General features: G+C 42.2%; 1 protein-coding gene across 2 annotated transcripts in view; it reads right to left on the minus strand.

The window, feature by feature from the left end:
• Nucleotides 1–1,322: 1,322 nt before the first annotated feature.
• The window catches only part of LOC111073852 (semaphorin-2A), a 35,379-nt gene continuing 9,834 nt past the window's right edge, over nt 1,323–26,867 (minus strand). The window contains exons 1-15 of one of the 2 annotated variants that reach the window (XM_041592957.1): nt 20,666–20,763; nt 19,522–19,973; nt 10,228–10,315; nt 9,820–9,871; nt 7,931–7,999; nt 6,689–6,796; nt 6,238–6,375; nt 6,042–6,174; nt 5,531–5,887; nt 4,638–4,866; nt 3,628–3,964; nt 3,389–3,552; nt 3,169–3,321; nt 2,981–3,089; nt 1,323–2,530 (exon numbers count right to left, since the gene is read on the minus strand). In XM_041592957.1, coding sequence (XP_041448891.1) covers nt 2,459–2,530; nt 2,981–3,089; nt 3,169–3,321; nt 3,389–3,552; nt 3,628–3,964; nt 4,638–4,866; nt 5,531–5,887; nt 6,042–6,174; nt 6,238–6,375; nt 6,689–6,796; nt 7,931–7,999; nt 9,820–9,871; nt 10,228–10,315; nt 19,522–19,681 — 2,169 coding nt within the window. In that variant the 5' untranslated portion in view covers nt 19,682–19,973; nt 20,666–20,763 and the 3' untranslated portion in view covers nt 1,323–2,458. Of the gene's footprint in view, nt 2,531–2,980; nt 3,090–3,168; nt 3,322–3,388; nt 3,553–3,627; nt 3,965–4,637; nt 4,867–5,530; nt 5,888–6,041; nt 6,175–6,237; nt 6,376–6,688; nt 6,797–7,930; nt 8,000–9,819; nt 9,872–10,227; nt 10,316–19,521; nt 19,974–20,665; nt 20,764–26,867 lie in introns of those variants that run through there. The other variant, XM_041592958.1, reaches the window with a different exon arrangement.

Below are 26,867 nucleotides of genomic sequence, written 5' to 3' on the forward strand. Positions count from 1 at the left end.
AGTTATGCTGGCATCGGCCCCCTATTGAGAAGTCAGAAATCTAAACCAAGAACTGCTAGGATCAGGCATAAAACACATTATGTTTGCTTGTACAGAAAGTTACAGAAATGAAGAGGCTTAGGGAAAGTTGCAGGGAAGTATAGGGGGGGCTGGGGGCTAGGATACAATGGTCCCATTCATTCCATGATGCTTTTGCTTACAATCTCTAAGACAGTCGTTATTAAGCCGTATCTCAAAGATCCACCACCTCCATCATGGTCCTGCTCTGGATTTATAATAAATACCCTTGGCGAGAGCGCATCACTAAAGTACTCGTACATATAATAGTGACAACAAGAAGGAGGAAAAAGGTGGAAAAAAATGTATATGAATTTCAATTAAGTAGTCAACGGGACTGGGCCTGGGCCTGGGACCGGACCGCGCCTGGCCTGGACAAGTGCACAGCGATAATGGCAGCGAATGGAAATAATTAATTTTCCAAACCAGTGGGCCATCGCTAATTAAGCTTAATTTTTGGTGTTGCATAACTAATTAAGGTGGGAACAGCGCAGCCGTAGGAGCAGCGGCAGATACTATGCCAGGATACTGGTATTGGAATAGGAATTATGTAAAATTGCTGCACTTTAATTCCACTTTGTCTGCGGGCAGACAATCTGTAATTGAAAAGTATGCTCTTGCTTATCTTTCGAATTCAATTAAGTGTCGCATAAGCGCTGGAATATGCAAAATCTGTCCAGGGCCACTCCTCTGCTCAGACGAATGTTTGCCTGCTGGCTTTGGGCAAGGTGAACGAAAACTAAATTGGAAATTTGCTTATTTCTCGCCTTTACGCTTGACCTGACCCAAAGGGCAGGCCAAAACACACACACGAACAAACTTTGTTCACATTGTCCACCCACCCCATGCACACAGATGAAAGGATAGGGCCGTTCGTACTGTTAGTTTTGTCCTTCGGCCAGCTTCCTGCTGAATGTTGTAAAATATTTGCCCAAGTTGAATAGTGCAAAGTATTTGATTTAGACTTAACATTTGTCTATGCGCATTCGTCTGGAATTATGCAATGTGTTCGTAGATAAGAACAATTGCAATGAAAATGAAATTATTATGCATTTTCATTTGACTGCTATTTGCCAGGTATTTTGCAGCCTCCCCACTCATCATCCATCAATCAATACATTCATTTAACGTGTGGGGGGTATTATTCTTTATCATTACATTCAATTTTGCGGTAGTCGGAATGCTGATTCAGAATTCAATTTAAGTTATTTCCATCCTCCATCCTCCTTAATATAACCGCCATCAAATAACAGATTCTAATATAATTTTTGATAATTTTTTATTAAAACGTATTTTTGTTACAACTAAACGCTTAAAAACTAAAGATTTTTGTTCGCAAATTACCTTAAGTACATTAATTATGTCTGAATAAATTTGTAGAAGACTAAAAATCAAAAAATTCGTATCTTATTTTGTTTTTGGGGGGCAAGATGGAAGGAAGGAAGGTAAAATGAAAATGTTCACAGGAGTACACATACACATACAATACACAGGCATATAATTCGATGTAATCTTAAGTTTTGTTCAATGCGATTATTACGTTATGTTGTAAGTATTTCATTTATATGTATAAGCTATGGACTGATTCGATTCGATTTGAGTTTAAATATTTTGATGCACATTAGGCGAGTATTGCTTGTGATTTCGAGGCTTACATAGAGATATATAACTATAACTTTTGAATTGTCATCGTATTCGTATTCGCAATTGCAATCTGTGTGTGTACAACTTTTATGTTTAAATATGGTTTACTTTAGATTGTATTTTGTATTGTGATTATTTTGCAATTGGGCAGTTCATAAATTTATCAAAACTTAACATCACATTGCTTCTTCGATTACATTAGAGGTTTGGTTTCCATATGCGTTTGAAAAATTCTGTATCTGTACTAAATCGATCGATTACTATGGTTATACGAGTACATATACGAGAGTACGAGTAATGCTTAAAAATGCTCAATGCTCAATGCTCCGTTTGTGCGTATGCGCGGCAATTGTTTTGTAGCTAACTATGGGCTGTATTTATGTATTTATATGTACTATAATTTATATTAAATGTCTTGTGTAGAGTGTGGGTTTTGCTGACGAAATGCACTCAATGGAAGTTGATACGATTAATACCCGCTATAGTCTAAGCCTAAGTCGAGTGCATTGTAAATGCCTCTGTAAATGCATTAATTATTAGGAAGTGTTTTTTTCATGTTTGTGTTCATTTCTGAATTGAATATATGTCTATGATGATGTGCTGATGATACGGTGAAAGTCCTTGTGTGTTGCAATTGTATGCGTGTGTGCGTGGCATATTATAATCCTCTCCGGCTGCGGCGGCATTCGATTTACTAAAACTGTTTGGACGATATGCTCGATGGCGGCATATTGAGTATGAAACTTTCCTCATGATATCAGACATTGGGCTTGCGGAAGATCTCATTCGGATGCTGATTGCTGCTAAAGTTCTGTCGCGTCGAGCATTGCTATTACGGATAGAACAAGGGTAAAGTAACAATTAGATGTGTGGTTTTGTCATGGATATACATATGTAGGTATATTGATTTTTGATTGCTTCCAATAGGTGAAACGATGGGGTGGACCCTAAGTGATTGCATTTTAATTACATTTCCAATGCATCTCCCACCCAAGAAGGCAATTATCATGCATTTGGGTCACACACCACCGACACCCCGACACCACAGGTGGGGTGGTTTGGTATGTTCGGTGGTGTGTTCGATAATGATAACTTAACTACCTTACACCGTTTTTTTATTTTCCCTTCGTTTTTGTGATTTGACGTCGTTTGGACATGGCCCGAGGGCTATTAAAATAATTGCCACTGAAATCATTTATTATGGCATGTGTCTGCCTCGGACCATAAACCTGTCGCCCCGAGTCCACAACCATGCGGGGGGTGTCTCATTATCACTTACCGCTTGCTTCTTTTCCCAGGACTTCATGGCCGTCTTGTACTTTTCAAACTCGTGACACCAATCCGAGTAGATTTTCTGATAGTCATTGCTCTTGTTCGGCGGAGTGCATCTGTGCCAAACGGCGAGGGGGAAACACAAAAAAATGAGATTATAATGAGCGCATAATTACGAAAATGCCCTCTACTTACCTGTGGGCATCCACTGTGATGTTGTAGCTGCAGAGCAGGGAGCCACCCAAATGGCAGTCGTAGCGTCCGCCATCGGCCTCATTCACTGACACCACAACCAGTCCCCGTTCCGTCGTCTCAATGTACTTTGTGGGTGAATAATGGATCTCATAGCTGCAAATCGTAGAAGTCATCAAGTCAGTAGTCAAAAAAAAAAACCACAATAAATCGAAAGTCTTACCGTCCCTTGTCCTTGGAGTGATGATACCAGGTCACCTGTTCGTTCTTCAGTACCTCGGGGATTTTGACAAAGCATCCCAGATGCACGCTCTGGCCGTAGGTCACCACAATCTTCTTCTTTAGGACACTCGAGTCACAAATGTCGCTCGTCTCATTGGCCACATCCTGTGGGAGGGGGGGATGTCAGATGTCAGAATCACATGTCATTTGATTTCGGGCCACACTCCCCCCGCGACTCACCTGCAGCAGATCCAGCTCGTAGGGACGGCACGTATTGGCCTCCTTGTCCCAGCCGCAGTACGGATCACGGACACACCGGAAGCAATTGTCGTAACGACGATTGCACATGGCCAAATCGATTTGCTTGATGCGGTGATCGGTGCCGATGTAGAGGCTCTTACGTGTCTGACTGATTTCCATCACCTGAATGGCCTCATTGGGGGCCACCTCAAAAATGTCCAGCAGCTTGGAGAGCGACTCCCCGTTCCGGTAATACTGCACGATTTTGTAAATGCGACCCAGATTGGTGCCCACATAGTAAACAATGTATTCCTGGTTGAGTATATCGATTTTAATTCTGCAACAACAAAAAAATACATATTGAACAGGAGTTTTAATCTGGTTGATTACTCCCAAGCTACACCCTTCTATATTGCATGTAAATAGTTCACTTTTTAAGCAGCTTATTTACTTATGAGCTTTTCCTTTATGAGTCCCAAAAGTGGACTCCTCTCCTCGTGTGATTAAGTGATTATTAACTGAAATTTAAACATTCTAAAAAGCGCTTTAAACTTGAATCATCCTTGTGGCTTGTGCTGGCAGGAATGGAAAGTGGAAATAGGCCGAGGTATATAAATATGAAAGTGTTGGCACCTGTTAAACCATTCAACGCTTTCTTTGCTTCACCTTTCACTTTTTGCTAGAACATTTTTCTAATAAAATTTAGAAAATTCTTAAGACATTTAATTTAAGACATAAATTCTCTCTCAAGCATTTCTTTCATAGCAATCGAATGTGAATCGTAATTGTGTCAAAAAGTGTATAATCTATAAGATCTGTTAATTGATAGTATAAATAATGTTTCAGATTCTAAATTCTAAATTTTATTTCTATAAATTTGTTTTAATCAATGGGAAATCGAATTTCTAGCAGCTCTCACATTTCTCGACGACTTATTTTACTCTGAACATCAAACGTTCTGGGGCACATCCCCACCAAAAACTCTGAGGAATATTTGTGGCATTACTCACTTGTCGACGACGAGCTTGGTGAAGACCAAATCCCTTTTATAATAGACAGGATTGTTGTGCTCATGATTTACGGCTTTGTCCATGAGCGGATGGGATCTGATGAAATTCAGTACTGTATCTGGCAGATTTGATGTATCGTTGACGCAAGTACCGGGCCTGGGCTCGGGCACACGTGAATTGAGGACCGGCAGCCATGCGGAATTCGATGAGGATTGCTCCTTAAATTTACCTGTGCGGAAAAAGTGAGCAAAAAAAAAAAAAAAACAATTGTACAAATACATATAGTGGGATATATATATTGGAAGGGGCCGTGGGAGCGCTGCAATTGAAGATTTAAATCTACGACGAGCAAAGGTGTCAGCTGTGCCCCGCTTGCCACTAAGCTGTCAGTGGAGGCAGTGGGGCCACCCATCTACATGTATGTATGTGTATGTGTGGCAATAATCCATTCAAATGGATTTTCTAATGCGATTTATGTTGCGCACACGGCAAAAGGATCCACACGAAGGGGGAGAGCGCCGCCGAGACTCGAGTCGATTCGACTCCACTGAAATTACAAAACACTCAACGAAGAGGGAAATGGCATCGCAGTCGGAGTAGAGGCAGAGGCAGGGGCAGCGGCAGGGGGCGACGGCGGGTACGTGGGACATATATGAAACAAATGTGTAGATTGCAAAATAAAATTTGCCAATAAGTTGCATTTGTCGTTTTCCATTTCCATTTGCATTCTGGAAAGCAATCCCCTTTTGCAGTTGCCGGACAGACAAATGGACAATGGAGAAAATTGCACGTCAATGCAAGGCGAAACGTTGACAGGATCGCCATCGCCATCTCTCCCCACAGTTAAGCAGATTTCCAGATAACCAAATCCCGATTCCGTTACGAGAGCTTACCATTGAAGGCAGCTTGAATCTCGTTAATGTGAAAACTGCAGACGGCCGATCCAATCAGGCCATTGGTGCTGGTCGTGAAGGTGGCATAGAAGCGGGTCTTGTCCGATGGCAGCTGGTACACCGACTGGATCTCGTTGAAGTAGAATGGGAACTCCCCGGAGATGCTGCAGTTGAGACGGGCCTTCAGATATGTGGCCCAGTTGTGGGCCAGCAGATTCTTGCCACCGACATCCTTCTTGCAGACACGAGCGATGCGCGAGTACACGGCCTTTCCACAGTTGATATACTCCACGGCCGTTTCCCGGAAAAAGAAATACACGTAGTCGCCAATGTCAAAGGATCCCACAAAATTAGGTTCTATAAAGGGTAAGAAAAGAAACGGAAAATATGGTTAGAGAAAGATTTCGATTTGTGTGTTTGTTCGCTGGAAATTACAAATAAATTCTTGGACGCTGATCGAAAAAAAAATAAATGAATGAATTGTGAGTAAAACTGTGAGTGATATACTTACTGTCCAACCATTTGGAATCGTATTTCAAAGTCCTCTTAAATTTATACTCCAACCGCTTGGCCGATGTATTGTATAGATCTGTGCGGAAGATGACGGTATCCGCTTTGGTGAACTCCGCATTGGTGCCCGAGTACTGCAGATAAAGATGAAGAAGAATGCAACTCTAAATTTTCCGACAAGAGTTTTGCACACTTACCAGTCCCGGCAGACCACCCGGATTACCATTCTCCACATAAATGGCCGTTGAATTGTCCAAGGGATCGTAGGGACACTTGGCAATGCCCAAGCCCACACCAATCACATACTCGGAGCGGGGCAAATGAGTTAAATTCGACTGAGGGGAAAATAAATGAGATAAAATGTATCTTTTGGCGGTGGCTGTGTGTGTCTGTGTTTGCAGTAGATGGCCTTTGGATTAGATGTTTTATCTATGCATGAATAGACCACGCTTCAGTCTATCGGTAGATTGCTCTCCAGGAGCAACTGTTGATTGCCATCTAAAGGCAACTGTCAGAGGCAATACTTTGCCATTCACTCAACGGCTTCCACTCTTAGCTCATGAATGGGGAATTGCTCTTGGCTTTTGGCTTCTTCTATCCATCCATCCAGCCATCGACTGCGTGTGTGTGTGTGTGTGTGCAACTTACATAGATAACGTAATCCTTGGGATTGTGGGCATTGGTGCCGCACACATAGAGCCTATCGCCCTGCTCCATTGACTGTATGACGCGCACGTGATTTTTGCAATCGAAAACCTGCAAAAAGATATCGATTATAGTACCTCAGAGAAGTATCCGCTATATCTAGTCGACATAGAGGAAGGCAATTTGACAATGTTGTGGGTTTTAGGGGGGGTGGTATAGGGTTGGAGAATTTCCAATTTATTGTGCCGTGGCATCATCTGTTTTGGCACACAATCGCAGCAATGTCAAAATTGTTGCATCGCCCCCGTGTGCGTGAGTGCAGCGAATTTTGTGGCAAGAACGGAGCGCACAAATTGCAATAGCACGCGTCGCTGCCGAAGCTAAATCAATTGGCAACAATGCAACGCGAATGGGGACACCAGAAGAGGCACCACTGGGAGGCATTAGAGGAGGTGCCACAAGGGGGCCAGCAGCAGCGGCAACAATGGCAAGTGGCATCCCTGCTGAAATTACTGCCACAGAGATGTACAGAGAGAGAGAGAGGGAGAAAGAGAGAGACCTAGCACAGCAGCTTTATGATGACTTAAGCAGGATTCCAATGTGTGTGTGTGTGTGTGTGTGCTACTGCTGCTGGCACTCCTGGCACTGCCACTGCCACGAATAACTTGAAATTGATTTCAAATGAAAGGATTTGCTGTCACATTATAAACGAGTTGCAACAGCAGCAGCAGCAGCAGCAGCTAAAGCAGAGTCCGCCCCCCACACATTGCACAAGTCCATGGAATTTCTTCTTTGGCTTTAAAATAGAAAAATCGAGTTACGGCAAAATATCTTCACACGGGTATGTGATTTCTATAATGCATCTCAATAGTTTTGTTGCTTCAGTGCTTTACAAAAGTGTACAAATTATCGTTGGGGGACTGGCGACTGCTGTTGTCGATAACTGACCCAATTCTTAAAGGATTATAGATTGAAATTGGTTATTTGTTGAGTTGATAATCATTTTTAGGGAATGAACTCAATTCGTAATCCGTATTTATAGATATTTGCACATTCGACCACATTTATCGCGTACAAATTTCGACACATTTTTTTTTACGAATAATATTCATTCGGGCAGGTGAATCTGTTGCTTATGGAACTGTGCTATAAGTTAACTTTAGCGCCAGATGAAACTTCAACTATTAAACGCTTCTGTAAGAGACTTTAATGGGGACTCTTGGGTGTCACTAGGCCCATACATACCTGACTCTTTCCCTTGGATACACAACTGACAACATCATCGCGTGTGGGCTCCAGGTTGATCACATCGCGCTGTAATTAGAGGCATAAAAATAAAGATATAATACTCGTATGTACAGGTAAATAATCAAAAAGTTCTAGAGCAACCGAAATGTAGTTCAATCGGCAGACATTAGCCATTAGTTAAGAGCTCACGTGCAATCAATTCAAAAATTCAATTTCCCCTCCAAATGAATGAAAAATATACACATACTCGTATATTGCAAAGTGTGGCGGCAGACTGGGGGCTGGCTGTGCTCCTTTGCCGTATGGCATACATGTGGCATAAACTACAACTAGCACCAGTCCGTGGCACCTTCAGAAATGCTTTCAACTAAATTTATTTATAAATCACGTAATGTTACCACCCCCCCACAGCACACACTCACACGAAATATATTCACGCACCAGCCTCCTAGGACTAACCGTCAGAGCATCCTGCAAACCGAACGAGCCACCCATTTACCCAAGGAACCACTACCCACACCAAACCACCCACCCACCTAAGAGGCAGGCAGTCACAGCAGAGCGTTCATATAAAACCAAAATCATGTATTATTTAGTTGAATTTGCATTTGGCGCATAAAGCAGGAGCAGAGCAGCGCAGCGTTCGGGCCGAAGGAGCAGCAGCAACAGCACCAGTGGATGGGTAGGAGGAACAGAATGGCGGCACAGGTGCAGGAGCAGGAGCAGGAGAGGTGGGAAGGAGCCTGAGATGAAGTCTGAAGCAGCAACAGGAGAGCCCTCGCGTATAGGCCAAAAAAGAAAAAACCAAATGATGCCCCTGGCGAGGGGTATTCGCACTTAACCGCATAAAATATATTGACGTATCCGCATGGATGGGGAAGATCCTTTGCCTTCCTCCTGTAAGAATATATAACCTCTTAGAGTTTTACGAGTCCGAAATGGTGCGGAGCGAGCGGTATACCAGTCAGGTGTGTCTTGTCTCTGGCTCATAAAACAAACTTTTGTAAGTCATAAATTCATAAACAGCCCGAAAAACATATACACATTGTACATATGTACGTAAGCAGGGGCGCACATCGCACTTCCTGTAATCGAATTGCCACCGGAAAATGTTGTGGCAAGTTTCGTGGCACACACAATTTCTCTCTCTCTCTGATTTTGATCTGATCTCCGGGCAACGCATAAACCTGTGTGGAAGCCTGGGAATACAACAGCGACAGAGAGAGAGAACATAATGCCATGGACAAGAGTGCATATTAAATATGTTTTTTAGTCCCTTTTTTTTCTGGGCGGCCTTTTTGTGTGGGTTAAACTAAAAGAAACATGGTTGTTGGTTGTTGTGTGCTGTCGCTTGGGGAATCGAAGATTTGTGGAGATGTTCTCGTTCTCTCTTTTTGTCGTCATTTGAAGTGCGCCTAAAAGGCTGCTAAGCCTGTGCATTGTGTTGACAACGTTTAGATGTGACGCTTTATGGCCACAAAAGGCTGCAGCAAGGCAGCTTAGCGGCCATTTGGAAACTATGGTAATACACACAGATACACTCCTCTCAGAGGCACTCACACACACACAACACACACACACACAGACAGTTACCGGGATTGAGTAGAGTGGCGCATAATGAATCCGCCAAACCCCAAAAGTTGTTGTTGTTGTTTTGCCTAAAAGCTTGTCCCGATTCTGGGGGGCTTGCCACCCGCTCCCAACTGTCACAATAGATTTGTGGCTTGACCCCAGCCACCAGCTGGCCACCTTTGGGAGGAACATCAACCCCACCCCCGCCCGCTTGGTGCTGCTCTAGGATTATCATATTTAATGTATATTTTACTCCGATTGTGTATCCGCAAAAGAAAAACAAATAATGGTTAGCATTTAGCTGCTGTACTTACATCACAATAGGATGAGGAGATATTCTGCAAGTTCAAACGGAATACGCGATCCCTGGAAAAGACAAAAGAATTAATAAAAAAAAAAAACGGGAAAAGTTGAAAGGAAAAATTGTTAGTTGCTAAAAATATGTCATAGATTATGTTTCCAGCTCTAATGGGAATACAGTGCGTTTCAATGATGTAAGGCGCAGATCACATAAGTCTTAATCGCCTCCTTCCAAAATTTCTCAATAAGTTTAAAGAACTTAAAGACACATTTTGAGCTTTAAATCACAAATATATCGGATTAATAATCGATAAGTATAGCTTTATCGATATATCGATACGACAGCTTTAAATTCAACCATAAAACGCACTGTAGTAATAATTTTCAGGAATTTCAATTGCTGTTTCTAGTTAAATACTTACATGGCTCCCACATAGAGCGAATCCCGATCCTCGTTCATATGGAATGTGCGATAATACAGTCTGCCGCATGTGAACTCCCGCACATGATCTGCAATAGAGCAAAAATCAGAGAGAGAGAGAAAGTGAGACAGTTAGAATGAAGAAAATTGGAAAACATTTCCGTTAAGTAAATTCAATATTTGCAAAAGAAATTTTGCTTAAGTGAAACGACAACAGACAGCACACAGAGGGGAGAAAGGCCCTTGGTAGCACGGTCTGCAGATAGTGTCAACAAAGTTTTTCATTCCGGGAAAAATACTCAAGGCAGGACCGGAGAGAGAGGGTCAGCACTGTGTGAACAGGACCACAGACAAAACATTGCCAGAGAGTTGCAGATACTGTGGACGTCCATAGATATCCCATTTCAATCAAATGACATTTTTGGATAACATTTTCTTGTGTTTATTTAGATTCAAGTTTTTCCGCAAAGCAAAGCGGAAAATAAGCAAGCAGGAAGCCCAGTACTCGGTCCCCTCTCCGAAAAAGAAAAGCCCATTAATTATGAGTATTGTACGAGTATTATGTTAATTTCAATGACGTCGCTATGTCTGGGCGGGAGGGCAGGATGTGTGTGTGCGTGTGTGTCCAAAATGCTGAACAAACAATTATTTAATTAAACTAATTTATATTTCTCATCCGCCCCATCCACCCATCGATTGGCTGTCACTCATCAGTGCTCTCTGATATAGTATTTCTTAAGCAATTAATAACTGCTCATGAGATGAGATGAAATGTCTTTGGGTAAAGTGTCAAATGTCTAAGAAAGGAATATGGATGACCCCCTCGACAAACCACACACCCATCACACATTCCACCCTGCCGGACAATGGCCAAAAGTTTGACAGAGAGATCAGAAATGCGCAGGACCTCCTCCGAACCCCGACAACAGTCATCCGATTTATGCACTCATGCTCCCTCCTCTGCTCAACAATGGAATATGTAAATACCGAAAGGAAAGCCACCCAACCAGTCCGCAGGCATGGCAAGTGGGTGGGCAAACCCGGGAAACACAACTGTAGCTATTTTTGATTTCCGATTTCCCAGTGAATATTTTTGTGTGCGGCATAAGCAGAGGAAAAGGGGAAGGAAAGCCATAGGCCAGGGGACAGGACAGGGAACAACTACAATAGAAGTTCAGTCCACGGAACATGTCCTGTCCCCCTCACCCCACCACCCCACACCCGTGCGTGTATATGCCATGTTTGTGCATGGATTCGTATAGAATGTCCATGTCCTTGCCAAACAGGAAGTCGACTTGTGTACGCTTGAAATGCTTTTGTACATATTTTTATTGTACTCGTACTGGAAATTCCTGTCGAACTTTTCCTTTTCCTCCTCGCTGGTTATTCCTTCATTTCTGCCAAACTTTGCGCAGATTTTCATACCACATGAATATTTAAAGGAAATTTATTTAGGAATAAAACACACACACACACACACACACACACACACAAACAAAACAACATCATAAACTATATGGAATATGCCCGTTGGAATATACTTATGGCGGCGGGCCGCCAGCAAATAATTGCAAGCAATTCAGAAATTGGTAATCCACAAGTCAATTCGTAGTGTTCCATGGTAAATGGTTTGAATCTCTGCCTGTCCCCAACGAACAGAAAGCCATTGGTTTATGGAGTCGTGCGGACTGGGCCAAAGGCCACTACCAATTGTCATCGGCAGCCAGTAAAAACATATTGCCACAATTTCATGACTGGATTAAGCCCATAAAAATATGCTAAATATTAACATAAAATTGATGGCCCAAAGGATGTGCTTCTCTGGTTATTTTATGTGTCAGACGATTGGCGAAAAGGGACATCGCATATCGAGAGAGGGTTGTTCAAAGTTAAAGATTACATCCGGCATTCAATTTTTGTAACTCTTAAACGTTCAAAGTATAATTTCACTATAAACACTGGTTAGAGGGTTTTTTTGAAAGGAAACCAATGAAGGAATCGTGCAAAAGTCTTTAAGATACTCCTTTTTACACACATTCAATGGATAGCATAGATTCTGCCGGAATCTGGCCTTTCCATCCAGATATTAATATTCAAATTAATGGTTTTCCATTGATTCTGACACTGTTTGGAAGTTACGCGATGTGGCGTGGGACCAAGTGCTGGCGAATATTAAATTTTGGTAGTCCCCAATGAAGGCTTAAAGGCTCGCATTGTTCCTACTCTTGCTTATCTTAAAGGAACATTTTTCCTTATATTTGTGCCTACATATACTTTTTTCTCCAATTGTAAATTATTAAGGTATACTCAAACCTCCTCCCACAAAAAAAAAGAAAGTGCCTGTTAAAATCCTTTCAAAATTTCCCATTTACTCTTCAAAGTCTTGAACTTTATTTGGTTTTAATCCAGAGTCCAATCAAAATCAAATTGCATTTACGAGCTGCCTTTGAGAATAAAGCCAGCAGAAGAAAAAAAAACAAGAAAAAAAAAACGCCAAATTTTATATTCGTTTTTTTTTTGTTTGGCAATTTTCTTTATTTTTGTTGTTGTTGGGAGGGGGGTGAGTGCTTATGCGTATAAGCATTTATGACTCTCAAACCTCGAGCCGATTCTCCGTATCCTCATATGGATATGTCAATAATTTTTATGCTCTTCATAAATATGCGTTTTACGAGCAGCCTCCAGTCTCCTTGCCACCCGCCATCAGCCTCCCACGTGTCAGTAGAACCGCGGGGGCAAATGTCGTTAAATCAATTTCTTCAGGAGAGAAAATGACATTTTCTCAAAAAGAAAAAAATCCCGTTATTATCAAATCAAATGGAGAGACGGTGAGGCTGCAGCGGGGAGCGGCTTACGCCGAATTGCAATGAACATATTGTAAATTTAATGTCCTGCCACCCACTCATACCATTGGGTGGACTGTGCCTCCGGGGCCACACACATGCACAGATGTGCGCCAGGACACCCTGTCAGTTGCAGGTACAGAGCCCTGGCCCTGGTCCTGGCCTGACATTATTCACCTTTGAAATGTCACCATAAACTTGGACCCCAAATGATGACAGCATCTCAAGGGTTGCGTCCCGTTTACCGCTACATTTACATTCGTACATCTCATACATACATACATACATACATACATATGTGTGGCATCAAATGAGGAAATTCATGATTTAAGGAGAGCTATAAGGTATGTAAATGTGGCATCAAATGAGGCCAGGCATCAACTGAGTAGGCGGTAGCGTTGGCAATAAACCTTTAAATTTCCTTCTCTTAATTATCATTTTAAGCAGAGTGTCGTAGAAAGCAAATATAAAAGGAATACATTTATTTCAATATCAGAAAATATCTACATAGCTTTCCAAGAACTTCTGCAAGTATTAATTTTTTGCACTTAATTTTTCCAATGATGCGCAGATAAATCTCTTGAATTATACGCAAATGTTGCCACTGCACTTCTCTGTTAAATATTTGTGTTTTTGGGAAATAAATCAAGTGTAGGCTCCTGCTGTGGCTTTACTGTATATTCCCAACAATTTCCCTGCTTTTGCTTTGGAATTTCCCTTCTTGCTAATTATAAGAACTTGTGGTTTTCCGTTCTTTGCCCCTTTCCTCACAGACAGCACACAACGTGCAACACCATCTAAGCACTCCAAAAGCCTGTACGTCTAGACGTCTACACCTGTGCCCCAAGCTTCTCTGTCCCACCATGGAAGAGGCAAAAGCTCACCCAAAAGTGGATACCATTTCATTTGCACAACACAACAATTCACCCCCACTCGAGGGGTGGGGGTCGGTGGTAGTCTCCTTCCGATTCTCTGCGTATGTGTGTATTTAATTGAAGCGCATATGCATGGTAAATATACTTATTGTCCTCACTGTACTCTGACTGCCCCCCAGGCTTTGGCTTTTGCTTTAATTTTCACTGCAGTGCGAAGCGGAGGAGCCTCCAGTTGGTGTTGCAAAATATTTTCAACTCAATTTAGTTCACTTTATTGCAGCAGCAGCAGAAGCCGCAGCAGCAGCAGTAGTGGCATGGCTCTGTGGCAGTGGCTGTGGCAAGAGTTCATTTTGTGTTGCAAAATGCTAAAAATGATACAAAAAAAGGAACTAAAATAACACGGCACGAGCAGCGCACTGCACTCGTAAAAAAGCATCAAAAGAGCAGTCAAAACAGCACTAGACAGGACACGAGAGGACCAAAAACAGCAGCAAGAGGTGGAGCATGCCCCTGGACAGTGCCCCAAACAAAATGCGGATGCGGTAAATGTTTCACTTTTGAGTGTTTCGAGAGGGTGTGTGTGTGTGTGTGCGTGTTTGTGTGTGTGCATTGGCGGTGCAGAGTGCTGCAGAGTGGGTTTTAGTGCAGCTCCATTTGATGATCTCCTTCATGTGTGAGGAGTGGTGCGGCATAAACGGTTGCAATAGTAGCTCCCATTTTAATACCCCAAAAAAAGTCGTGGCCCCATAGAACTATGGTTTCTTTTATGTTTTAAAGATACTTTAATAAAAGATACCTGCACCACATGGTAAACATGGCTATGTGTATATTTCCCATAGAAGCAGTAAGACGGAGAAATCGATTGAGAAGCAGTGACAAATGACATCGTCATGCACACGACATGTATTTACTTTTTGTATATTATTCTTGGGTCTTGCTTGTGCCCACCCGTGTGATCTAAAGGGTACACAAAAATATTCGTTACCCGAAAGCTAAAGGGTAGTTCCGTTTGGTAGCCATGTTTGTGGCAGGTTAAACATTCTGTGGCCACTGTTTTGCAACTGTTACAACACATTGAAATGCAAGTGTGTGGCTGTGCAAAATTGTGTAGTTAAGCGTCGGATGTTAGCATAAGGAGTATGCAAATTATGGTCTTTAGAATTAAGTTAAGACTTAAGTCAATTACGGACACACACACACACATCAACGCAAAGACTGTGGCAGACACAAGCTTGCACGAAAACTTAATTCAATTTCACCTTAAAATGGATGGCATAAATGGAAATTAACATTAGTTGCGTTTGTTTGTGTCAATTTTGGATGGTGATTGAATTAGACGCAAAATGACAAAATCTGTGGCATAAATGCATTTACAGTTGATTGATTGCATTCTGTCACACCCACAAACACACAGGCAGTTGTTGCCTGTTAATTGCTTTTGCAATCTCTCTCTCTCCCTCCCTCCTCTCTCTTTCTATCGGTTTCCTCTAGAGCTTCCTCCCCCTACCCCAACATTCAGAATCAAGCGATAAGTTGGACTTCCTCTTCGTTAATCAGCAGAAAAACGGAGGAGCAACCCCGGGACTCCGGGTTCTTATCGAATCGAATGTTATATAACTTGTATTTGCAAGTGTTCTTGTTGCAACATTCGGATAGGAGATTGCGGCGGCAAGTAGTGGACAAAGTCGGGCAAAAGTTGCATGCTGCTTTGAGGGGGGAAAAGTCCGATGTGGAACGTGATTTTCTTTCCGTTTGATGCTCAACTAAAACTTGGAAAGAGAGTCGACTCTTTAAAGTTTAAACATACTTTTAATGATGTTGCCACCTGCCACCTGGCACCTGGCACTTGTGTTCTCTCACGCTCTATCTCTCTGTGCCACTGACACAGCAGCGTTATTAAGCCACACCCCCATCCATGGAGAGGTGTCGACAGGCCATGGCATTGCATTGAAATTCAATTTCGTTTCCATTGTGATAAGAGCTGCGCTAACATGATTTGGGTGGGCCTCCAGGCACAGTTTTCACAGTTTCCAGGGCCCTCAAGGGACAGAATTAAAAGCAGGGAAAATTCCAGGACCAGGACGATGATTCTACATAACAGCAAACGGGTGGGGCTTAATGCAGGAGTGAATCTGTGGCACACAAACTGTGAAACAGCCTTTGACATGGGCTGCATGATGATGAAAAGTCCGTAATGGAAGTGATTGGAGAGGAAGCGATTGGCCACCGAATACGCCATTTCAATTATCGCTTTTCTCATTTCGCTTGTGGGTCAGTCGTCCAGTGCGAGACTGCGACAGTTTGACATGCACAACAAATGACAGAACACGCGGTTGGACTGTGCTTAAAAAAATACTTTTACTCGAAAGCCTGTCAACTACTTTACAGTTCGGACAATAGTTTTCCATTCTCTGATTGCATTATCGAAAAATTTAAATTTATATAGCGAAATAGTCACAGAAATCGCTTTAAGGAAGACCAAACTGTACAGTTTTCGGATTTAGCACACACAATATTACAGTTTTTTTTTGCACAGACAACATCGACAGCAATCCATTTTCAACTGTATTGCAGTACGGTTTATTTAAAACTTTAAGTATTTCAAGTTTCGTCATCAGCGGAACCATAATACAGTTTACGAGGACAACAAAAGGTCATCGAAGAATCTGAAACTATTTAGTTTTATAAGCATTGAAAACTCATTACTCCTAACTCATAATTTACTAAATTTTTTAGTTAATTTAACCTTTAATAGAAGTGATTTTAGAGTTAATGTTAAACCATTTCGGCGTCAGTTCATCTAAAACTGTATTCCGTTCGTTCCGATTCTCTTTTACGTTCCTGTAGGAACTACAGTTAGACAAGCATTTGTACATCATCCTTGTTTTGTCTACCTGCCGATCGGCCGAGTCAATTCTTGGACTGTCCCTCATAATGAAGTCATTCACACATCATTCAACCAGCAGGCAGGCAAAGAAAGGAGATGAAAAAACGAGATAACAATCAGAAAAGAAGTGGGAATCACATCGGAACAGAAGAACGAGAGAAGAAGCAGACACAGACAATGCCATATAAAAATAGAACAGAGCGAAAGAGTGGGAAGAGGAGTGGCCGCAAAAAAAAACATCTGTCAAACCGCTGACTCAACAAATGAAGTGGTGGGAGAGAGAGAGAGAGCGAGAGAGGGAGCCCAATACCTTTCCCTCTTTCTAACCGCTGCACCAAAGAGAGACATAAATTTCGTATTCATTCCCCAAACGAGGAAATGCAATTAATTTATTTTAAATCAATAAAACAAACGCTTTTTTTCATGCACATTTCTTTTCGGTGGATAAACAAAATATAAATTTACCAAATCTACTGGGGAATTTATGGTTGACATTTTAGAGTATATTTTTGTTGTTGTTGTGTGTGTGCGTGTTTTGTGGTTTTGGCTGGCATTTAATTTATAGTTGCTTGAGGATCATCGCTTCAGGGGGACATGGGGAAGTAAGTGCATCTGGTGCAGTCCTTTGCTTTAATTTGCACTATGCTGGTCCCTCTCCAACACATTCCAATCGATCCTTATTCCTCCTATACACACACACAAACACACACGCACACCCTTGCTATGGTATTCTTGAAAAGTATGCGCAAAACAACAGTTTGAACGCTTCTCTAATCGCCTCACGTTTCCTTTGGGGCAAGTGCTTAGCTATTGAGTTTACAGTGCAACATGCGGCCAAGGACCAAAGTTGTTGTCGGCACGTGAAGTTTTATGCTGCACTTATACACTGCCTCCAGAAGGAACAGCAGCAATCGAGAGGCAGGGGCAGGAGGGAGTACCCATTCCTGACCAGCATTCTGAAACGTGAACTATTAGAAAATGTTTACGGGTCTATGGTCCGATGTTCATGCAGCACAACACAAGGACTTGCTTGCCACACAAAATGGGATTTAAATATTTTATACAACATTTTATCTCTCTCTATCTTCTGTCCGCCCTTTAAGCCTTTCCCCACAATGTTGGGATTCTTTTTTCTTGTATGCGCAAGGTATCACTCTTAACGGCAAAATTTCATTAAAACTGTACTACACGATCTATGGGCGGGTGTTCTCTGTTTCAATTTTTCTCTTTCTCTCTCATACTGGACTCACACTGGACAGACGGCACAAAGTCTCACACCTCATCATCGTTAAGCTATGAGAGGTGTGGACTCGCCATTGTAGTGAAAATCAATTTCGCGAGAAACTTTTAATTTTGAAAAGTGTCGCTGACATGATTTGGGTGGCTCAGTTTCCAAGCTCGCCTGGTCTCGCATGATACGCAGTGCTGCACACTACAGCAAAGAGGTTGGACTCAATGAAGGAGGCACAAAGTAAAATGGCCTTTATTTTTTACTGCCTGCATAATGACTGATCCCTGCTCCCTTTAGCTCTACTACAAAGAAAACCACTCGGTGGAGCTTCCCATACGATATGTTCTCTATCAGTTTTGTTGATTCACAGCCCCAAAAAAAGAGAACGATGATGTCTAGAAATGTCTATGTTTCGCCATCTTCCTGCCCCTCTTTAAGCCTTTTCCCCATATTTCATGATTCTTTTGTTTTATGCGGAATTCATTGAACTCTGGGTAGAACTTTTCAATCAAAAAACGTCAAAATGATGAATTATTTTTGGCCAAAAGATTATTAAGCAAACCAAACATGTTTCACCCTCAGAACATGCCACAAGAAAATACCAAAAAAACAATAGACAGAAGACAAGAGAACAGCTTCAGATTTCTCATGGCTAAAATTTGAATAAATTTAATGACTTAATGACTCAATAAACTGGTCAAGCATCAATCCAGAGAAGACCAAAGCTTGTGGTGGCTAGGCTGGCAAATTTTGACTTTAAAATTATGTATTAATATTCATTTGGGTGAGAGCATTAAGGAGTCTATCATATATCATTCAGGGACTTATCTGTGCGGGATTATGGGGATGCATATGTGCTTAAAATATGATTACATTATTGGTATTTGTTTAAATGGGAAATATGCATATCAATAGCCACCACACGCAATTTTACAACCATTCGAATAATATTCAACATCGAATGCATTAATATGCAAATTATGAGTAATACGGCTGCAAGCCAACAACAAAAGGGACAAAAAAGCAGTAGTTGCATTCGTATTCGAATCGAATCAAAGAGAAATACAATAAATAACAAAAATACAAAGAACAGGCGAGAGAATATTATGGCAAATAAATTACAAATTGTTTTTGCCACAGAAATTGAAAAATAATATTTGTCGCTGTTCAGAAAAAAACGCCATATCTGTACATGAATTGAATGCTTTATTTTTTGATGGTTTCGGTATCATCTTTTTTTACGGCCCCTCCCACAATACCCACAGTACCCGCAGTACCTATAGCCTATAGGCTTTGGCATGATGTTTGTAACTCCTAGACGCAGTTCTACCTCATTTATTCTTAAAGATAATCTAATAAAACCGTGCTTTATTCTCTTCTATTGAGAATCAGGTGATGGGTATATCTGTACTTTGGTGCGACATTCGAAATGGCATTGAAATGGGGTTCGGATTTTTACCTCTGTTGTGCTTTCCATGGCCGTTGGGCTGATCATTGCCGGCGCAGCAGGGACGCTCGTAGTAGAAATTCCAGGTGTTCTCGTAGTCGGCGGCCGTCTCGCTCACACTGCTGGTCAGTAGTGCCGCCAGCAGTGGGGTCAGAAGAAGGAGTGGCAGCATGGCTTGGCTCCCTCCACAGAAAACCTCAATTGGGGATTATTGGGTGGTGAGAGCGGGAGAGCAAGGGCTGACACTGCTTGTTGATTTTACCGTTAGTGCACGGAAGAGCAGCCGAAAAAAGCGACTCTCGTTTTTATGCGAATAACTGTTAACGCACTTAGGTTGTATTATTTTTACACACTTTTGCGGCAATTTCGATTGAATTGGTTTCACTGCCGTTGCGGGCAGCAATAGCGCGGGGATCGCAAATGGATTTTAAAACGAATTTCTGGTTGCCATGCTTCCCGGGGGGCTGTGGGCGGATGATAGGGTACGAATTTCGTTTGGATTAATTATGTATACATTGCACTCTCACACATGCAAAGTAATGCATTTTTACAGTTTGTCGCGCGGCGTGTGTGTGTATTCAATTTTCAATTCGATTCGACAATTGATCGAATATGTTCGATGAGGCTCAAGCGAAACAGCAACAGAAACAGGTTTATGCCCACGCAGGAGAAAAGGAGAAAGAAAACTCCCAACAGAAAAAACGAGAGAGAATTCTTTAACTCGCGCTTCTTTTACCATATGTGGGAGCGGGCGAGCGATACAAGAAACACCAGAGCGAAACGGTAAACAAGAGCCACGCCGAGACAATGGTTTAATAATAAAATGGCAATAAAAGCATTGTTCCACTTTGTTCTGCACAAACTTTGTTTAATTAATGATTAATCTGCAAATATTGCTCCACGCATTGCTCTGCGAGAGGGTAGAGACTCAGTGCAGGTCAGATTTGCATTCACTTGCACTCGCACGCACACATACACAGAGAAGTACCATCGCCTATCTATTCATGTGTAACGCAATGTTAAATGGCACCAAAAATGCCAGAGATACACACTTAGAGTTTCTTTTGCAGATATTTGAATTGAATATTGAACACACAAATGCACACCCACCCCAAGCCATTGAGAACACTTGAATTTTTATTAACAAACAAAGTACCGTGCACGAGAATTCGATTTCAATGTAACAAAAAAACAGCGGAAATAAAACAAAAGAAGACGACGCGGTAAACCAGCACTTTAACAGCGGTTTGTTGCTTCGTTTGTATCACATTCCAGCGAGCCAACGCATTCATGTTAAGCGCGATCAGTGTTATCCAAAACGCAGCCGTGAGAAATGCGCTAGGGCGAAATATAAAACACTAACGCGTTCAAGAGGCGATCGAATGAATTTATCGGTTGATTGTGAGTGCAAAACCCGTTAGTTATCTGGTGGCGTCGTTGTTTTCAATTTTACCGCAAACTCGTGCAGAAAATGTGATTTTGATTAATTTCGGCCCGCCGACGGCTTTTGTTGTGGACAATTTTGGAAATAGCTAAACATTTGCTTAGCTAAGCAAGGCTCACATCACAGGTAAGTGCACAGACAGACAAGAGATTCGTTCCCCAGGGCGGCAATTAAACCCAGTTTGACTGTCTCTGGGTGCACTTGGGACTTGGGTGTTGTTTGTTGCAGACACTGACAACGTCGTCTGTTTCCGTGTCTTGTCTGCGCTTGTGGCAGAATAGAATACCAAAATATTTAATTAAAAAGCAAGTTGGTTATGTTTCCATTCGAAATGTGCCTCTCTTCTTTCGTGTCTTTGAACCTCTCTGCCCCGCTCTCACACACAGTCGGGATATTTGCAATTGTCAATGGTTGTCGGTGAAGGGGGTGTGGCGGACAGGCAGGTCGGGATCTTGTGTGCGAAACCTGTGTTTCGTCTCTTCATGCCACTGTCTGTTGTCTGCCTCTAGCCTCCTCTCTCTCTCTCTCTCTCTCCCTTTCTCTTACTGTGTTTGTCTGCTAATGAGTTTTCACAGTAGCCCCCCCTCGACACCCGCACTCTACAGAATCCAAGCACTTGCAGCGTGTTTGTTTCTCGTTCCATGATACTGTTGAAAATTTTGACACATGTTGAGCACACACACAGACACACGCTTCGACTTTGCCGAATGTTCGCCTTCCAAGGTATATTAAATGGAAGGTAACGCATTAAGGGTTTTGCCACCCTCTATTCCTTGATCTGTTTGTGTCACACGGCAATAGGCAATAGTTTTTATTGTTGTTGTGGGTGCTTTGAAACCTTGCTGCGTGTCAGTCGGACTGCCTTACCTTGCCAAAAAAGAAAACCTTGCCGCCCACTCTCGCACACATTCACTCGCCCACATGATCTCGTTGTTATTGTTGTTTCTGCTTTTGTAGATGCTTTGATGTTTTCGTTTCCTTTTTTTTTGGGTGGTAGAGCCTTTCAAGTGCAGCATCAGCAGCAGCAGCAACAGCAACGTTGTCATTGTCGTTTGTTTTCGAAAACGTTTCTTTCACACAATGTCAACTTTCAACAAAGGACTTTAATTAAGTCCTTAATGACAGCTTAATTTAGCGCACTTTGCACAACGCGTATGCTTTGACACGTACACAAACAATGGCACAACACACACACACAACCACGAATATAAAATGGCAGCCCCCTTGTAACGACAGACAATGTTGTTAGTTGTGTTTAGTTTTTCTTGCCCTCCGACTTTCGCCCTTCCACACCGCTACATCTCGGAGCATAATTGGGAATGGTTTTTTAATACTTTAAGCTTTCTGAGAGAGAGGAAACAAAAAATAGTATGTTAAATATCAGGCAAGGAAGTCTAAGAGAGCGCTATAGACTTTAGTAAGTGCAGCACAAACTGTCAAACCCTTCATTTTATATACCTTGACGACAAAAGTGAGAGAGAGAGAGAGAGAGAGTGTCGTAAAGCGTGGGAAAATCCAGAAAAGAGTCCTTAAATAGCATTTTCATTATGCCAAATAAAACATGAAAACTTGTTTAACCGCAAACATTGTTGTTATTGTCCTTTTGGCCCTGTCAGCAGCCAGCAGTCGGCCAACAGCCAAACAACCAAACAACTTTCCATGCATTATATAGAAAAAGTTGGACAAATAACCAGCACAAACAACAACTACAACTACAGCTATAGCACAGTAGGGGGGGGGGCAGAAGGCAAAAAGCGATAAAAACCATTTGTTGTCCTGTTCTTTGGCCTGTTAGCCTGTTGTTGTGTTGGTTCGCTTTTGTTATGTGCAAGTTGGCTTGCTCAAGTTACTTCCACAAAGATTTCAATGCACTTTTCTTCTGCCACCACCACCCAACTGGTTCGCAGGGACAGGAAAGCCAAGCGAATGGCAAGAACCAGTGCTACTGACCAACAACAAGAGGGATTTGACTTCTGGAAACTGTCAGTGCAAGCAAATGGCACTAAATATTAAGTTTGCCGTTGAAACTTGACCAACAAAAAAAAAAAAAGAAGAAATAAATGTAAGTAAACTGTCGCCCAGGCAACATAGCACCGAACTAGATGGACAGCCTCAGGTCTCAGGAGTCGAAGGATTTGATACCCTTGGAGACACATATACATATATAGAGTCATGATAAATCTCCTTCTCTATGTTCCAAAAATCTGCTTAAGTGCATAATATACTCTGGTAGGGTAGGGCATACAATCTAGGACCGAAAACTTGGCCGGCCAGTACTAATGAAAGCTTTTCTACAAGTGCAACAAAAATAGTGTGTATAGGTGTGTGTGTGTGTTGTTCGTGTGAGCGTGTGTTGTGTGGCTAAAAGTTTTTGCCCTCTTGGCTCTCGACCACAGAATTTCTCATGAGTTTGGGGCCTGTGGCAGCGGCGGCGACTCCACTTGTTTCAAGTTCAATTAATTTTAAGTGCGGCACCAATTGTGTGTTGCACATTGTTGTTCCTGTGCTCCTGTGCTCCTTTGCTCCTTGCTCCATTGTTTTGTTTGCATTTATGTTCCAAATACAACTTTTGCCTGACATGCAACGTTAGCGCCTGTGTTTATGCCATAAATAATGCAACATATTTTGCATAATGACAAGCTCTCGCAAAAACCACAAAAGCAGTGTAATAATTGCATGTATTTGCATTGCATACTAGATGCGTGTGCCAGTGTGGGGTTAAGTATTGAATAGGAAACGAAACTGTAGTTAAAGCAGAGCCCTTGACGATCCTCAAAGTCAATACATTAGTGCGAGTACACATCAAGTATGCAGTGAATCTTGAAGATCGGCCTCATGCATGAATGACAGAGATTTTTGGTGTGGTGTGGCGTCGCGACGCCTGTCACAGCAACCAGCTTAAGAAACAATGCGATAACAACAAAAGTCACAAGAAAAACGCCAACAAAACACACACACACACACACACACAGCTGTATGCCGTAGATAAGCAAATCTTGTCTAGCCAGAAAAATAATGGGGGGGCAGGAGAGAGAGAGAGGGAGAGAGTCCGGAGGACAGACATCCGACTAGTCAGGAAGTCGTCGTCCTCGTCGTTGTTGTCGGGTCGGGGTTGGCAGAGCATCAAACGTCTAACTCGTCTGCAAACAAAACTTGAGTACAGTTGACTCTTTTCCTCCGCTCTTCCCTGCTCTTCTTCCCCACCCAACTCTCTGTCTAGCCTCCATCTGTGTGCGGAGCATAATTAAAAAAGCATTTTCGAGGGGAATACCAACTACTTTCGGATTTATATTGTGTCACTCAATGGGACCGACCGGCGACTACTGCGACTCTGAAAATGCAAATGCGAATGCAGCAGACGGTGTAAAATTCGTTGCATTTGCAATTTTGAAGAAACAAAGCGGAACACGAACGCGAAATCGTTCACAGCAGAAACCTTTTGAATGCATGCAACAGACTAGAAGCAGACTAGTGCAGCGGCCGCCCAAAAATTTAAAAGCTTTAAAGTGTTAAACACACCCACTGAATCCTTTGCCACAAACACACACAGCAATGTCACTAGCAGCTTGGGCAGTGCGAAAATGTATCCACAATAAGAGTGCTCAATTGTGTGCTCGACTATGTGAGTACCTTTAAAAACTAACAAAATATTAATACAAAATTAGAGGCAAAACAGATGGAAATTTAATTTGAATATTGGTAGCAAAAATACAGTGAACATAGTCTATTTATCTGTGAATAATTTTCCATAATTAGTGTGTCTGGATAGGCCTCCTTACCCTGTTAATTATTAGAGTGCCAGGTAAACGTAGAGCAGAACAGAAAAAAAAATACGATTAATTTTATCATTTAGCTACGGCGGCGACCACAGCAAAGCTTTCAGTTCTGCTGGGTCCAGAAACCGCAGAGAAAGCCGCATGTCATCAGAGCAAAAACCTGGACTAAAAACTTTGGCCTGTGCAACGTTTTCTCTTGCTGCTCGCAACATTCAACATTCTCTGCCTCTGCCTCTGTGCCCCCTACTCGACGCCTTCTCTTTGTTAACATCAGAAACAGAACCGAAACCCACAACGAATAACAGACACATAGGTTTTTCAGAGAGGAGAGGAATTCGCTTTTGGGGTGTCCTGGTGCTGGTGCTGCTCTGTTGGTCCTTGTTCTACGCACCGAAGGCATAAATCAGGGAAACGAAGAAGAATTTTTTAATTCCAACTGTCAAAGTCTCGACATCAGAAAAGCTGAGGCCTGTCGATGAGGCCCACAGTTGCACGTAGAACGTTGCACGTCGAAAGGTTGCAACATGCTGAGGCCCACAGTTCTGTTATGTGTGGCAGAGATGTATCTATAGATGGATGGGTTTATTCCGTTGATTGCCTCTTGTTTGTCACGGATTTGAGGAATTCTCTGGAGCAGCAACCGAAACAGGAGCCCTGGCCTCCTTGTCAACAGTTGGGATAATTGAATTTTGCAAAAGCTTCAACTGCAGCATGCAGCATACAGCATACAGCATACATCGTGCAGCATGCAACATCAAGGGAAATGGCAACGGCAACTACTGGAAAATGTCAGATTTAATAATTTATCAGTGTCGCAAGTTTATTGAAATAGATTTCCGCTCTTGCGAGACATTTGCATTTCCTGTTTCCGTTATGTCATTGTGGCATGGTTCCTGCTGCTATGCTGCCATGCTGCCGTTGAGCTGCTGCTGCTGATGTTGCATGTTGTATGGTTGCATTTATGCAAATATATATATTGCAGCATGCATACTCAAGTTTATTACATTTTCCAAATCATACTATGGGGGGCATGCATGGCCACTGGCCACTGTGCCCCTAATTGATTGTGCTGTATTCTGTCTTCCAGCTCTCTCTCTCTCTCTCTCTCTCTCTCACTCTTCATTTATGTAATTCCCCTTTCATTATGTCAGATTTCAGCAAAAGTTAAACATTTCTCGAGAGTTAAATTTAGTTTTGAGATATTTGCATATTTGAGATGCTCTTGAAAGGATAACCATTGACCATTGTCTGTGCTGCCAATGCCAATGCCCATGCCCATGCCATCTTCCGCCATTTCCTATTCCATTCCGATGCCATGGCCATGCCCCATTCCTCTCATTAGCAGAAGAGGCGAAAGTCTGAAAATTATGAAACGACTTTGTTTTCGGTGGAGTAGCGGCTCTATTCCTTTCAGACTTTCAGGGCATTATTAATTGCACAAACACAAATACGAAGTGCAAACACAGATTCCTCCGCCTTGAATCGAAAGTCGCAGACGCAGGAGCAGCAGTGGCACGAAAGAAGGAGGAGGAGCAGCAGCAGCAGCAGCAGCGACTGTTATTGTTACTTCTGTCTGATTGTTCCATTGTACAAACAATGGATTGCTCCCTTTGTTGCCCATCATTAAGTAAGTAGGCTTACTAAGTTGCAACCGAGAGTTGTAGGAAGACCAGGTTTCTGAATATTTGTTAAAAATTAAGCGCATTAAAATTGGTTCGATGTGGGTGGAGAGCAGACTAATGATGAAAAAAACAACAAGCAGTTTATTGCATTTCAACAGGAGATATTAAGCAGAATTAGCATGAAAGGGTACTGCATTTGCAACTGCACAACATACGGGTATAAACTGATTGAAAACAGCAGAAATAAGAAAAAGTATTAATGGAAATATATATTCACTGCATTGTCGACTGTTTGCTTAATCCGACTTTACTGCTTGATAGCAGGAGAATCGAGTGCAAAACGGGGAAACGAACTGCTTGCTCTCGATAGTCAAGTGCAAATAAGCAGTAGATGGGGGTTGGGTTGCATGTTAAGTGTTATCAATTTACAGTCACCTGATTTACAGTCACACAGTTTGCTGGGACAACAAAAAGTGCAGAGAACTTGCTGTTGCTGTTGAAAACGTAACGAAGCAG

The sequence above is a fragment of the Drosophila obscura genome, unplaced genomic scaffold (assembly GCF_018151105.1).
Source record: "Drosophila obscura isolate BZ-5 IFL unplaced genomic scaffold, ASM1815110v1 contig_186, whole genome shotgun sequence".
NCBI classification, from domain to species: domain Eukaryota; kingdom Metazoa; phylum Arthropoda; class Insecta; order Diptera; family Drosophilidae; genus Drosophila; species Drosophila obscura.